Source organism: Equus quagga, chromosome 9 (assembly GCF_021613505.1).
Source record: "Equus quagga isolate Etosha38 chromosome 9, UCLA_HA_Equagga_1.0, whole genome shotgun sequence".
Lineage (NCBI taxonomy): Eukaryota > Metazoa > Chordata > Mammalia > Perissodactyla > Equidae > Equus > Equus quagga.
In genome coordinates, this window is record NC_060275.1 from 23,315,665 (window position 1) to 23,332,271 (window position 16,607).

General features: G+C 37.9%; 1 protein-coding gene across 1 annotated transcript in view; it reads right to left on the bottom strand.

Annotated features, from left to right (window-relative positions):
- DCC (DCC netrin 1 receptor) overlaps window positions 1-16,381 on the bottom strand; it is a 707,243-nt gene extending 690,862 nt beyond the window's left edge. Inside the window, exons 1-2 of the mRNA XM_046672042.1 lie at window positions 16,330-16,381; window positions 15,190-15,510 (exon numbers count right to left, since the gene is read on the bottom strand). Coding sequence (XP_046527998.1) covers window positions 15,190-15,510; window positions 16,330-16,381 — 373 coding nt within the window. The remainder of the gene's footprint in view (window positions 1-15,189; window positions 15,511-16,329) is intronic.
- Between the last annotated feature and the right edge of the window lie 226 nt (window positions 16,382-16,607).

Below are 16,607 nucleotides of genomic sequence, written 5' to 3' on the forward strand. Positions count from 1 at the left end.
GTAGACCTGGAAAGAAATAAATGCAACAAGAAAAAAGAGTTGTAGATATAATCAACTGATCTTTGACAAAGGAGGAAAGGCAAAATTATGGAGAAAATACAGTCTTTTCAACAAATGGCGTTGGAACAGCTGGACATCTACATGAAAAAAAAAGTCTACACACACCTTACAGCCTTCGAAAAATTAACTCAGAATAGGTCATAGACCTAAATGTCAAATACAAAATTATAAAACTCCTAGAAGGTAGCATAGGAGAGAATCTAAATGATCTTTGATGACTTTTTAGATACAATCCCAAAGGCATAATCCATGAAAGTAATAATTGATAAGTAGGACTACGTTAAAGTCAAAAATTTCTGCTCTGTGAAAGGCACTGTCAAGAGAATAAGATAGACCATGGACTGAGAGAAAACATTTGCAAAAGACATATCTGATAAAGGAATGTGATCCCAAATATACAAAGTACTCTTAGAATTCAATAATAAGAAAATGAACAATTCGATTGAAAAATAGGCAGAAGAATTGAACAGACACCTCACCAAAGAAGACATACAGATGGAAAATAAGCACATGAAAAGATGCTCCGCATCATATGTCATTAGGGATATGCAAATCAAAATGAGATATCACTACACTCCTATTAGAACAACCAAAATCCAGAACACTGATAACACCAAATGCTTGAGAGGATGTAAAGCAACAGAGACTCACATTCTTTACTGGTGGGAATGCATAATAGCACAATCACTTGGGAAGACAGTTTGGCAGTTTCTTACAAAACTAAACATCCCTTTACTCTACAGTCTAGCAATCACATTCTTTGGTATTTAGCCAAATGAACTGAAAACTTATGTTCACACAAAAACCTGCATGCGGATGTTTATAGCAGCTTCATTCATGATTGCCAAATTCTGGGGAGCAATCAAGATGCCCTTCAGTAGGTGAACGGATAAATGAACATTGGTACATCCAGACAATGGAATATCTTTCAGTGTTAACAAGAAATGAGCTATTAAGCCATGAAAAGACCTGAAGGAAGCTTAGATGCTTATTATTAAGTGAAAGAAGCCAATCTGAAAAGAATACATATTGTATGATTCCAACTATATAACATTCTGGAAAAAGCAAAAGTAAGGAGACAATAAAATAGATTAGTAGTGGGGCCGGCCGGGTGGCACAGCAGTTAAGCTCGCACATTCCGCTTCAGTGGCCTGGGGTTCGCCAGATTCAGATCCTGGGTGCGGACGTGGCACCATTTGGCAAACCATGCCATGGCAGGCATCCTACATATAAAGCAGAGGAAGATGGGCACGGATGTTAGCTCAGGGCCAGTCTTCCTCAGCAAAAAGAGGATTGGCAGCAGATGTTAGCTCAGGGCTAACCTTCCTCAAAAAAAGAAAGAAAAAAAGATTAGTGGTTGCCAGGGGCTATACATTTCACTATGCATTCATCAAAACCCACAGAACATGCAACACCAAAAGTGAACTTTAAGGTAAACTATGGATTTTGGGTAATAATGATGTGTTAGTGTAGACTCATCAATTGCAACAAATGTACTGCTCTGATGTGAGATGTTAACAGTGGGGGAGGCTATGTGTGTGTGGGGAAAGGGGGTATACAGGAACTCTCTGTAGCTTCTGCTCAATTTTGCTGTAAACTTAAAAGTGCTCTTGAAAATAACTCTATTTAAGAGAAAACATGTTTCTTAGAGACTAGACATGGCTTGTTATTTGACTAGAATGTTGCGGGTGAGAGAGAGAAAGAAATAACATTGCTCAGATTCCCGTCTTGGATGACTCAATGGATACAGTTCTATTCACTGCAACTGGACTAATAGGAAGAGAGAAGACAGAGAGGATGATGAGGCAAGAGAGAAATGGAAAAGGAAATCAGATTCCTGGTTTAAACTTAAAATACTTCACGTTGTTTTGCCCTTTTTTTTTTCTTTTAAATTTGGAGGTCTAGCCTTCATATCCTAACATTTTTCATTGAAAAATGTAAGCCACTTATAGGGTGGCATAGCATGGTTCTGATAGAAAAGTGCAAACAGAAACAAATGTTTTTGTTCCCATAAAGAAAGGCCTGATGGCTTAGAGAAAAAAACATGGTGTCGGGGTCTGAAAGATTTGGGTTCTGAACCTGCCTTGGATATTCTTTGGCTGTAGAGCAAATTACCTAAACTGTTTGTCCCTCTGTCCCCTCATGAGGGACATTGCATGCAGGGTGGTTGTGAGGAATATAAATATTTTTAGGAAACTGGCTCAAAGTTGGTCCTCACACAATGGAAACAAGTGTTGGGATTATATACTGGGTGCCTCTCATATTTTAACATGAATTTGACAGCCGTATAAAATTATAATGCAATTAGGTGGGTGTGAAATAATGCTGAATACATACCAGGAAGAGGTGATTTCCTAGAATTCCCCTGAAACAACCAAGAACTGAAGACTTGGTACCACACCTTTAATTGAAGGCACCCCACTTTTTTGTGTGTGTTTGTGTGAGGAAGATTGGTCTTGAGCTAACGCCTGTGCCAATCTTCTTCTATTTTATGTGGGATGCCACCACAGCATGGCTTGACAAGCAGTGCTAGATCCGTGTTGGGGATCTGAACCTGTGAATCCTTGGCCTCCGAAGCAGAGCATGAACTTAACCACTACACCACCAGGCTGGTCCCAAGGGCACTGCACTTTTTTCTAGATAGCCCACGTTTGTTCTTTTAGGGAAGCCATACTAAGTAGTCAGTCATCTAGGTATTTCAAAGCCTGATACCAAAGGATGACATGTATTTTCCTCTTCTGTTGCTTCCTTGTTCTTTCTTCCCTCACTCTTTTCTAATTGCTTTCCAGAAACTAATTCTTTAGAGGATTTATCTGCAGACATTCCAAAGTGTAAAAAGGGTGTCTGTATTATTAAAAGTTGACTGAAAACCTACTGAGTGCTAAATATAATAGAAAAGAAAAAAAAACACTCAACCACAAAGAAGACTTAACAGCAAAACAATAAGATTAGAATGAATGTGGTAAGGCTTTAGGAAAAGGTCTTACGCCATCCACGAAATAACACAAATGTTGAAATAAACAGACTGGGGATTAAGAATTCTCCAATCAATCAGAGTCTTCTCTGCAGAGATTTGCCGTAGTCTTCTCCTTGGGTAGCACACAGTTTAGTCTAAAATGTTGAGGGCAGTGTTGTAGAGCTCTTTCTGTTTTCTACATGATGGGCTGAATGATTAGTATGATCGTGGGTCTTCGTAATGAAAATCGGCAGCCCTGACCTGTGTTGAGCACATTTGTAGGTTTTTTTCCCCTTGGTGACCTACCACACGTAAGCCTTCTGCCTCCAATTTCTGAGGCACAGCAGCCAAGTGAAAAAGTCTGAAAAGGTTACTCATTATAAAGTGAGAAATGGATAAACTCATAATTTTTAAAGCATGTGAAACACATGTTCCCCAGGTAAGACCTTGCACTCCAAATGTCAGGCCAGAGTGAATTCTTAAAGCTCAGTTATAAAGCTCAGAAAATAGAGTTTATAATGAAAATGTTGACAGGCTCTTGGAGCCACCGCAGTATAGAAAATTTAATATGTCACCTTGTTTTACAAGATTTTACTGGCATAGAAGAAAATTAAAACATTTAACATCTTTCACTTCACTAAATTGCTTTCCTCCTCCAAAGTGTGGTGCCATTTGTAGTGCCATTTCATTTATAAACATCCTTTTTATTTTTACTGGGCTGAACACGCACATTCTCAGATTTGTACTCAACATTTCTTTTCCAAAGCACTGGAATGCTTACTGAGGTAGTATTATCTTGTAATCTGATTCACATTCTCTGAAGTCACGCTAAGTTGTAAGAGTCTGGTGGAGAAACGGGTGAAATTTATTTACATAGCTACACAGGCAACATAAATAATGCTGATTATTAAAATATTTTCTAAGAGCCTTTCAAAACGCCTTTTTCAAAGAGAAACTTTTCTGCTGTAGGTAATTATACAAATTCAGGGGGGAGAAAAGGCTTAGAAAAGATAGCTTAGAGTTGGAGAAGACAAACTTACGCCCTCTGGTAAAACAGGATGACGGCACGCATTTCTTAACACAAGTAGACAACAAGCATAAAATGGGAAATAATTTTCTAAGTCAGTGATAAATAATCAGGATTTTTATGAAAACATAGCTATTAATCCAAGTCACATCATTAACATGAATCTCTTAAGCCCAGTAATATTTCTATATCTTTAATGACCATTTACTTTCATGATATGTTAAAGGCTAACTGGGGTAACTGGCCATTTGCAGTTCGCATGCCTTCCCAGAGGGAGAAGGAAGAGTTCCAGGGTTTGCTGGTCTGTTCTTCAAAGTCACGACAAACTTTGCTTCAGACTTTTGCTAAGTGAGAATTAAGAGATGTAGTGTTTCAATATCCTCAAAGAACAAAATCAAAATGCCGAATATTATCCAAGTACTTTCAGCACAGTCATTATTTTATTACCCTGATTACTTCAGGAAGGGGTATTGATCCCACACTATTGATGCTAAGAGCACGTATAAACTCACATGTTTACACCGGCCATCTGAAAGGAGAAAGACAAGACTCTGGATGGAAAACAGGCCAAATAGTTATAAAGCATGCAGGACATGAAGACACGTTTCCACATAAGAAAAAGAGGGCTTCTTTTTTCTTTTTGCTGGTTAGCCCTGAGCTAACATCTGTGTCAATCCTCCTCTATCTTTTCGTATGTGCGACACCACCACAGCACTGCTGGTGAGTGGAGTAGGTCTGTACCCAGGATCTGAACCCACAAACTCTGGCTGGCGAAGCAGAGCACATGGAACTACAACCACTCAGCCATGGGGCTGGGTGCAAATTGGGCTTCTTCCTGGGGCTTTTCTCTTCCCATTTTCTTTAGAGTATTTAGGGAATCTTCAATAGTACCCCAATTCTCTGTTGTCCATAAAACCTCATTTACTGAGCCCTTTGTAAGTCCCAGGCCCTCTGCTAAGCATTACTTGATTATCTTCACAGTAACCATATAAAATAGGCTCATTTCATAGATGGGAAAATAGGCCCAGAACATTTCCATACTTAGCCTGAGTTTACAGAACTAGTAAACGGCTGGAGATAGGATCCAAAGTCCTGTCTGTCTGGCTCTGAAGTCCATGGTCTTAACCACCATACTATGCCATACAACTAACCAGAGTTTGTCTGCCTATGGGAGCTAAGAAGATATAACATGATCTGTATCTTCATGAAGTTATTGACCAGAGGAGGAGTTGTGTTGTGTCTGTGTGTGTGTGTGATATAGTGTAGTATATTCCATGCTATAACAGGAGGAAGCACAGGTTACTGTGAGCACAAAGAGGATGGATGCTCTCCTAGCCTAAGGAGCCAGGTAAAGATTCTTAATGATTGGCTGCATGAACTGAGTCTTGTAAAAGAAGAAAAAATTCAAGAGATGGCATGAATGGATAAGAAAGTAAAATATACAGAATAAAGTATGCAAAGCCATGAGTACCAAAATATTCACATTTAGGACACTGCTATAAAAACTGAAGGGATACATGTGGATGGGGTTATATATGGGGCAAGAGGCGCAGGCAGGGACCAGACCCTAAAGGATCTTTAGGCCACCAGAAAGAGTTCCCATTCTTTTATAGTGTGCCAATATGAGCAAATGCCATTTTGACAGTACATATAGAGCCTGGGAAATTCTGGTTTGAACCTAAGGGTAACCTCAATCCCAAGTCATCCCATGAAGTGGTACCTACTAGAAGCCTCCTTTCAGGGAAAGCAGTAGAGACATATAGCAATACAGGAGGATCCTAGGACACAGATGAGATGTTTTCCTCTAGGTTGCTGTATATAAGAGTCTCTGTTCTTTTAAAGTGAGACAAACACCTGTGGCTGTTCGTTAAGTGTCAAGTCATCATTAGTCTTATCGGACTAAGTAATAGACTTTAATGATGTTTACAAGTCAAGGAGAAGTCAGCTCTATTTGCTTGGCCAATGGCAGTAAAACAAATGCTGACCTCTGACGTTTAGGTCCAGGCTAACAAAATGTTCTTGATCTACAAATATCTATTAAAATGAGGATACCCTTTGACTCAGCAATTACGTTGCTAGCTATGTATTTTAGAGAAACTTGTCAAAGATGTGCCAAAAGAGTATCCACTAAATGCAAGAATATACATTAAGGTAATATGAACAAAAGTGAAACAATAGAAACAAACCAAGTATCTGTCAACATATGAATGATAACCCGTAAAATACTATGCAGGAATTAAAAATATGAGACTGATCTGCATGAACAGATATTTTAAAAAGTCCAAGCTATAGCATTAAGGGAAAAAAATAAGCTGTAGCATATTGACAGGGTAATCAGATAATCTAGTTTATGTTAAAAACAAACAATAAAGGCAGAAGGCAGGTTAGTTGTTGCCAGAACAGGAGGGGAGGGAGAATGGGAGTGACGAAACGTTCCAGAGTTAGAAAGTGGTGACGGTTGTACAACTTCATGAATATACTCATAATGAGTAAATTATATACTTTCAAAAGGTGAATTTTATGGTATGTGAACTATTTCTTAATAAAAAACAAACAAAAAAAATCCCAGATATATGCAAGGTGTATTTGTTTGGGGGTGGGGAGAGTTAAAAGTGACATTTATTTTATCTGCAACTACATCCTCCAAACCTAGGCCCCTCCTATGCTCTGAGACTTAATTGGAAACACCCTTAGAGAAATAGACACAATGTTAGCTCAGGAAGTGTCCAGTGCCCTGTGGGAGCCAAAGGATGCCCCCGCAAGCAGTGCTTGTATGAAAGAAATACTAATTATTTTTTATGTCATGTTCCAGCCTTTGGAGATGAATTTTCCTTGCAAGAGGGGCCACAAAAATCCAATCCAATAAAATCAACCAGCACTGAAACTTAATGTTGAAATTATATAGGCTTTATTAATCTTTAACACGCTTTCTTAAATAGACTTCTAGTTGGTGACATGCTTCAGGTAAAACCTCAGCAAATGAAACTTCATGAGCAGCCCCTTTTAAGGGTAAGAAAGCTTCATGGTTACAATGAAACTGAATTTTTTTTTCTTTTGGTAAAATACAATTTTTAACAATGTGCATAATAGAACAACAAAAGTAGAGGATTTATAAATCAAACAGTAGGTTTTATGACTATGCTGTTCATCAATAGATTTAAGACAGAGGCTTAGATAGGAAGAGTCATCTAAATGAGAAGAAATGTGAGCGTGTGTGTGTGTGTGCATGCTCTGTATTTCTGTCTAAATATTTCTGGGTGACCTAGGTTAGAATATAGATAGTGTAAATCCAATTGTTTCAATATTTAATGGGAAATATGCAGACAGTAGAATACAGATTCTCTTATACACACATCCCCTACCTGTACTGATACTTATCAAACTATTTACATACAATTACTCTAACCCAAGTCCATTAGATTCTGAATTAGGCATACTACCCCGGGGCTTCACCTCCCTCTGGAAATTAAATCTCTTATTTTGGGTACCTTGACCCAATTCCAGTGTGTGCATGAGGGAGCTTCCCATGCCACCAACAATTATCTGGACCCCAACTAGGTGTCCTTACAATTCAACTCAATTCTGACACCCTACCTGGAGATAGCATCAGATTCCACAGGTTAAGGGTTCAGTCCAACACGATTGCATCCCCATTCCCCACTTCAGACACCAGTTGCAAGCCCAGATTGTTATCCATGCTTCTGACCAACTGGCTACAGATTGGAGGTTCCATCAATCCTCACCTTGGACTTCAGACACCAATTGCAAGTCGAGGTTGTAACCTATACTTCTGACTGACTGAATATAAATCAGAGGTTCTCATGACCCCCTCCTCAGGTTCAATTATTTCACTAGAATGGCTCACAGAACTCAAAGAAACATTTTACTTACTAGATCACTAGTTTATTATAAAAGGATGTAACTCAGGAACAGCCAGATGGAAGAGATGCATAGGGCAAGATATGGGGAAAGGGCTCGGAGCTTCCATGCCCTCTCTGAGGGCACCACTCTCCCAGCAACTCCAGGTATTCACCAACCTGGAAGCTCTCAAAACTCTGTCCTTTTTGGATTTTTGTGCAGGCTTCATTGCATACATGTGATTGATGAAATCATTGACCATTGGCAATGGATTCAACCTCCAGCCCCTCTCCCATCCCCAGAAGTCAGAGAGTGGAAATGAAAGTTCTAAACCTCTATCACAGGGTTGCTTCTCCTAGCAACTGGGGCCCCATCCTTAGGTGAGATCCAGATGTCACCTCATTAACATAACAAAAGACCCCCTTTTCTCTCTCAAGGCTTAGGAAATTCTATGGATTTTAGGAGCTCAGAGCCAGAAATGAGATGAAGACCAAATATATATTTCTTACTATAAATCACAATATCACAGCCCCATATCTCTATATGATCCAGTTGGAGCAGGTGCCTCTAAGGGTATTCAGTACTTTCACCTATATATACTAATCCTGACAGGAAAAGGTTTAGATGATTTAGGGACTATAGACACTGAGATTTTCCACGATTTCTTCTAACTAACTTAGTTTCTAGAACATCCCCTAAGTTTGAATGTTCCTTATTTTGTAGAAAAACTTTGTATCTAATATAAATAGTTTAATTCAGAGGTCTTTATATAATATTAAATTTAAATAATAAATCATACCGTGGACATAAAAAAATAATAGAAAAAATATCAGTACCAGCAATTGGTTCATAAAAGTAAAAAGGTTTTATCAAATATATTGTTAGTCATAATTTCATCAGAGATTTACAGTTATGCCACCTGATCTATCCACTTACTCTGATTTACGTCTTTGTTAGCCTGACATTTATTTAAAAAATCAAGCTTTTGTATTCCAAATGCATCTTCTAGAATTCAAGAGTTTTGGGTTACTATCACTGAGTTATTTTCATTTTTATTCCAGTACCAGCAAAAGTGACACTGTAGCTAGCTTAAGGGTTGAATAAAAGAACAGTCCTCTTAAGATACTGATTTTTAGAATGAATAATTAGCTACTTCCATTGTCACATGAATTAGAATTCATAACAAAGAAAAGGAAATGAAAGGTTGGAAAATTTTTTTAAAGTTATTTTGTTGATGTTTCTACTATAAAAAGCCCTGTCAAGTTCTCTTTTGTAATTTTCATAATGTAGAAGATGTCTTTCCACTCTGCATATTTTTCAGGAAGATATTCTATTTTAATTTTATTGCAGAGTTAATTGACTTAGGAAGGAGGCAACTAAAAATCTACTCTTTAAAATGCAATTATTTAAGTTGAGGGTGTGGGAGTGTGCGGGTAAGTAGGCATTGGGGCAATATTGGTGATTATCCCAGTTTTATTTGGCAATAAAATTATAAGATTAGCACACATATAACAATTACTTATAACACCACATATCTTCCCTATATTTTCTTTCTCTCTCATGTTTTAACCACAAAACAATGGGAACATTTAGCTAAATGGAGATAATTAAGACCATTAAAAATTATGGAGTTAGAAAAATTTACTTTCCCGCTTACCATTTGAAAATAAACAATATCCCCATTGGTTTAAAATGAAAGCTCTGCTCTGTAGCTGAACCCTCCCCAAATAGAATTTTGAAAGTATTCAAAGGCCCTGGGATACATTTTCCAAACTGCTTCACTGGATGAACTTGACCTTCTAGGCAAGATTCTTATATTTTGTTCCCGTAGAGAAAAGGAATAGCAACATTTTTCTTGCTGTTTCCTTTATATAACATTTGAGAGACCTGAGGCAAAACAGTTTATTCTCCCTTCTCCTAAGACAAGCTCCTCTTTCTGTTTCCTTTTAAGTAAAAACATAAAGGTCAGGTTATCATTTCACAAAATGCTGCATTCTGCTGAGGCGATTCCAGCTTCTCTCACCATAATATGCTTTCGCTAATTATTTCATAACTCATTTAAATGGGAAGCATTCTGGAAGGGAATTCATTGAAACAACTCCTCAAGTAACTAATTATTTTTTTTAAACACAGGGGAATTTTAATTATAATGCCTGTGTTATTTAAAAGCAGAGTGCGACAATTTGCATCTTGAAACATCTATTGTAATAGGGAAGAAAAAAATATGCTCCTGAATGAAATAACAACTCAAGTAAATGCAATTTAGTTGCCCTTTTATTTTCTTGAGTTTCAAGAGACAGGACAAAAAGATGGAAACTTGTAAAACCACTTACAAAGATTAAAAGACAACCAAAATCTTGCCCCTAGAAAGACTACTTGTAAGCTTATTTTTAGAATTATGTGTTCTCTGTATTTCAGGAGAGATTTATCATGTGTCATTATTTAATGTATAATAGCAAAATAATAGCTATGACAGCAAAATCTTCTCATCTTAGAAGAAACCATCCAAATCATAGTGTTTTTCCACAAGAAGTTGATACTTTCAAGGGATTAAATTGACAAATAAAATCAACTTTAATTATTATTATTATTATTTTCCACTAGTTTATATTTTGGAGAGTTTCATTAATTAAAAATAAATGACTGATTGGGTGGGAAACTATTCACAGTGTCCTTAAATCTAGTCCTTAGATGGAGAAGTGAATAAGTGTGCACCAAAGTCAGACGACCTGAGTTCCAGTCTCTGCCTGTTGAAAATCATTACCTTCTTTTAGCTTGTTCTCTGTCAATTTGGGTATCTATATCACAGAGCTTTTTTGAGCACTATGAGAAAAATGCATATCAATATAAACTGAGCAAAGAACAAAATGTTACAAAAACCAAGTTGATGGTTTTAATATTCAAGATGTAAATGCTTAAAAAGTAACAAAAGAAGAATCTAGCTGCATACGAATGCACTATGATATACCCTGCAGCGCACCTGAGCAGGGATGTGCTGATCCCACTCCGTCCCCAAGAGTGTGAATGCAAGGAGAGGTAGCACTCAGCTTCCAAACTTGCTCCTCTGCAGGGAAAGTGGGTGGGCAAGTAGTGTGTGGTGGGTGGGTGTGCTGGATAGTGAAGGTGTGGTGGTGGTGGTATCAGGGAAAATGAATAAGATGGTACTTCCACTATTATTCAGAGGAGTTCTGTAATGATCTGGATTTGTTACACATTGGCATTGATTTTTTTTTTTTCCTAAAGGAAAGAGTCTTATGTTAAACTCCCAGTCTAGACCAACTAATTCCTGTGAATCCAGCTTCCATGATCTTTTTCAGTTAAAAAGATGTTAAGGAGATTCGGTTGAGAAGAATGCCCAGCAGTTTTTTCCGAAATGATAGCAGCAGTTGCTTGATCTAGAACTCCTGTTCCGGACAGTACAAATCATATTGGCTCCATTGACATAATAGTAGATCAACTGGTGAAAAATGAGTCTTGTAATCAAATGGATTTTGGCACTATTTACCAACAAATTGCATAGATTCAACTTTTTAAAAATTCAATTCAGGCCTGCCAGTTTGTGTTACTAGATTGCAAAGGCACGTATCTGATCTAAGGTGACAATATTTATGGCTCAGGATTTGTTGCCTGTGTCACACCCACTCCCCCCCTAAAAAATGCTTTGCACCATCACGAGAGAATATTGAAAGTTGTTATTTCTTAATAATAATTGTAATAACATAATAACCATTATTAGGTCTATTTATACTACTACTTCCATTGAATAAGAATCTACCCTGCACTAGGGCTTTACATTTTAAAAGTTACTTAAAAGCCACCACAGCCTTTGGAGGTAAGTTGTTATGATGTCAGTTTCAGAGAAAAGAATCCAGAGGCTCAGATAGCTGGCAACATCTGGAGTAGGGAAGATGTGCTTGGCCAGATGCAAGCTCATCTTGAAGTTATGAGTTATGGAGGAATGAGGAACTGACAGGTGCCTTTTTTTTATAGTAGCATATGGATATTCCAATTCAGTCCATCTTCTGATTCCAAAGTCCTCAATACTGTTATTAACTAATTTCTAGACTATTGAAATAGAAATCAAATTATGCTAACTCAGTCCATCAAGAGTATATTTATATAGGCACACATATAAGTAAGTTTAATATCATGAAGTCCAACAAAAAAGAAGAGAAGTGGAGGAAGAGGGAGAGGAGGAGGAAGCTGATGATATTGACTGAAAACTCTCCGCTTATGGCATAAAGCCCTACATCTTTGTCAGTAAAACCAACGTCTACTGAAAAACTACCCAACATGCCAGACGCTTTGCTAGGTACAGAGAGGGGAGGGTGATAGGAGAAACTTTATAGATAAAATCTTACTGTTTCTCTCTTCAAGCTGTTCTCAGTCTTGAGGGTTAAACAGAGGTATCCACAGCCGCGAAATACTGCACTGTTTTAGATTAGAGCTAATTGAATACAGAAGAAATTCTCAAGTTTCAGCCAGTACCAGCCAGATTGTTTTCAAATGAAAACTTCATAGCCCGGGTGCTCCTTATTGACAAACCTCACAATTACCAGAAATACCAAGAGTCGGTAGCTCGTTACATCCAGAGTTTTCACAAGATGTTCTACGGGATCATAGCCCTTTGTATATCTTTCCTATCCTCCCTCCCTCTTCAGCTAAGTGTGTACTCCGAGTTTAAAGAGCACTCGAAAAGTTCCTAGAAAATAGGATGAACAGCGCATAGCAAAATCATTGCATAAAATGTGCTGATTGATTAAAGGCGGGTTTCATTTGTCATATTTCTTTTTATCAAAAGACGCTTTGAGAAAGCCAAAATGGAAGAGGAGTATTATATTAAATGGGCTCTACATAGCACCTGAGGGTACAGAACAGATGTTTTTTTCACCCAAGCAAAGCTGACTGTTACCTTTTAGTAGTGACTGGTTTATTGACTGCTAATGCTTTAAAAATGGGATTAAATCAGGCCCATGGTCTTTATTACGAGGAAGATATATGCCCCTTGTGCATTCCGGCGGTTTGGCAATCTTAACCTCAGCAGATATAACATTGATGTATGCTGTGTTGCCAAACAGCAGGGTAAGTGTTTAAAATGCTGTGAACAGGCTTATTGCCTTGAAATGATACAATCTAATATTAGATTGTAACTCAGTGACTGAATCTGCCAGCCTGTCCTTATATAGAATACGAAAGTCGAAGCCACTTTATTTTAATATCTCACAGGGAAGGAATCGTTCTTCATTTTGCCATTGAAACAGAACATGTAAAAGTGAATCTGGTTTGCAGGAAACTGAAACCACAACATCAGGCCATTTTCATTAACAGCGTATGTGCATCTGCCTTTGGAACAGGGCATTGAAATGCCAGCATTCAATTCGGCAGAGCTACCTTAGTCTTGTGGGTGACTGATGGGTCGGATCTGAAAGTCTCAAAATTCTCAAAAGAGGGAAAATCAAATTGCACCCTTTCCACTTCATTTGGAGCATTCTGGGAAAGCAGCTTTTACCTTAATCCTCAGCACTTGTTCCACTTGTTCTTTTTAATCAATCATAATTAACATAGCCTCTCAGTCATCTCTACACTTTCTGCTCATCAATCAAATTTCAGACACTCATCACTCAAAGGTCCCAGGTGGTTGATAGCCTTGGTTTTCGTGATCAGGATGCCATCTCACGTGTCTCCTGAGTAAAGGAGACTTTCTGCATCCAAGTTTCAGTCTGTCATTGCCAAAGCAGGTGGGGGTACCACTAAATAGATTGACCAACCATCCTAGTTTCACCTGGGACTGAGGGGTTCTCAGGACATGGTACTTTGAAGTGCTAAAACCAGGTCAGTCCAGGTTAAACCAGAGTGGTTGGCCACCGTGTCATTAAGTGATCCTGCCTGCCAGGATCCATTGCTCAGGACCAACCTGGTTTAACTGAATATGAAAGAGGGTTCTTGGCGGGGAAAAGAAGCCACAAAAGAGTGGCATAAAGCCGGATTTATGGGCTCATTGCATATCTGTGAAATCTAATTTTTTATATCATCACCTGAGAAAATCACCTCTTTCAGATTTCAGCTTTGTTACACCTTCACTAGAAGAGTGTGTGGGGAGTGGTGGCCCTGCCTTATTGTCCTAGAATATGTCATTGCTGAAAATGAGTCCTCATTCTGATCAGTTTTTCAGGATATAATTTAAATGGGACCTGGGAAATAATGGTTCCATTTTTTTGCTGAGAATTAAACATGAAGTTTTAAAGCAGTCCTTCAAAACTGTTTATCCATTTAAAGGCCTACATTTATTTCAGATTGGATCCCTTTGCCTTGCTTTGTGTCTCACTTAAAAATTTAAAAAAAAAAATCAACTTTTAGCCAAATCATTATAGAAATGAGTAAAAATTTTATTCTTTTCCCTACAGGTCTAATACTGTAGGGGTGAAAATAAATAATTACAAGCTGTCCTTTAACCAAAACAAGTGGGGCAGAAATATCAAAATCAATGGACAAAATCCATCTAGAAGATTCAATATTATTTTTTTTGGTCTGTACCAATTTAAAATATCCAATGAAAAGAAAAACTGTTCATCTTATTACTCAGTTATTGAGTCAAAATATTACTAAGCATTCAGATATTTGTAAGCACTAATAGAATTTTTAATTTCTTTTTTTGTGTGTGAGGAATATGGGCCCTGAGCTAACATCTGTGACAATCTTCCTCTATTTCATGTAAGGTGCTGCCACAGCACGGCCTGATAAGCAGCACTAGGTCCACGCCTGGGATCCAAACCTGAGAAACCTGGACCACTGAAGTAGAGTGCATGAACTTAACCACTATGCTACCAGCTGACCCCAGAATAGCAATTTTAATTTCTCATTTGGAGATGTATATGTTGCAGGTTAAGTCATTAAAAGTAAAATAAAATTCATGGCTCTGAAGGTAAAAAAAAAAATTAACTCTTCAAAGTTTCAGCATTACTGATGCTATAAAATGAATGAATTAGGAAATTATTTTTATACTAGTGAAAAGTCCTCCCTTAGACATAAGCAGTGGATCAACTTAAGCCAGGCTTTATTTCAAAAACTCTCATAATGCTCTATTAATTGTTGAGATCCTTCTTGTGTGCCAAGCTAATTTTAGGATAAAAGTCAGTCAAGACCATAAAGGAATAAGCATATATCTTTTTTTACATTTTTCCTTTATCTTAAAAACGTACATTGTCTCTGCGAAGATTATTTTCTTATCTCAAAAAAGGAATAAGAAGAGATGGCGAAAGAGGAGGAAGCGAAGGAAGAATCTGCTTACCTGCTACTGCTACTCTTGCTGTCCGACTAATAATTGACCCAGAATCTCCTAAAGATGCCTCACATTGGTAAAGTCCCTCATCTGGTTTGTGGTGCCTGGAGTGAAGTATGTTTTGTATCGAGAGAGACCCATTTGGAAGTTGCTGCTTCCTTTCGTCCATTCCCAAGGCTAGGTGGATGCCATCTTTCTTCCACTTGATAACTGGGACGCCTCGGTCAGACTCTGCAGAGCAGTTCAGGAGGACATTTCCTCCCCGCATTGTGATGGCATCAGAAGGTTCAGATAGGAAGTGCAGTGATGTGAAAGCCTTAATCTGGAAACCTGGAACAAGACAGAACCGGGAAATAGGTTTGCTTATTCAAATAGATCTCTAGCTTAAATCCTCTGCTTTTTCTTTACAAAACTTTTTCAAAAAAGTTAGAGGCTTTGAGAAATGTCCAGGAAAAAATGAAACTTAAAATCAAGAATATTGAGTTAAAGAAGTGAAAAAGTGATCAATAGAGGTAACCACAATTAATAAAACTGGCCCAAAAAGCATTAATATGAAAAATTAAGAATTCATACAATTCTAGGCATGGCCATCATCACATATCAGTCAGTACTTGAAACTTTAGACAGAAAAAATACTAATATTTTCCAAATAAAACTAGATTTTTTTTTTTTTTGAGGAAGATTAGCCCTGAGCTAACATCTGCCACCAATCCTCCTCTTTTTGCTGAGGAAGACTGGCCCTGAGCTAACATCCATGCCCATCTTCCTCTACTTTATATGTGGGATGCTTACCACAGCAGGACTTGCCAAGTGGTGCCATGTCCGCACCCAGGATCCGAACTGGTGAACCCCAGGCTGCCGAAAAGCAGAACATGCACACTTAACTGCTGTGCCACCAGGCTGGGCCCAACTAGATATCTTAAAGTAGCAGTGGTTATCAGTGGGGAAGCTAAGATTTAGGGGACTATTTCTATCTCTGCATTCTGATTATAGCATCCATTAAATTTTGAAAAGTCTGCTCAGATGTGGTGTTTCATTAACAAAAATAACCCAACTCTGAACAGAGTGGAAAAAATTATTTAAAACAAAGCTCAGGTGGTAAAATAGGTAAGAAATCCCACTTGCAGAAGCAAGTCAATAAACTACTACAGAAAATCACAAATCCCTGCTGGGTCTTAATTTCCATCCAAATGTTGCTCATGAGCCAGGAAATCTAAGTAAATATTATAGTTGGATTTTTTTTTCCACATAAACAAACATGAGAAATCAACAGGAAGAAGAGAAAGTCACTTAAGAATCCTGAGGGGGTGGGACAAGTATAATTAGTTAAAGCATATTCTTTTCGGAGCTGGCAGAATAGCATTTGGAAGAACGCTTGGTTGTTGATTCAGACTTTGACAAGGTCTCAGGAGGTCATTGGGCTCACT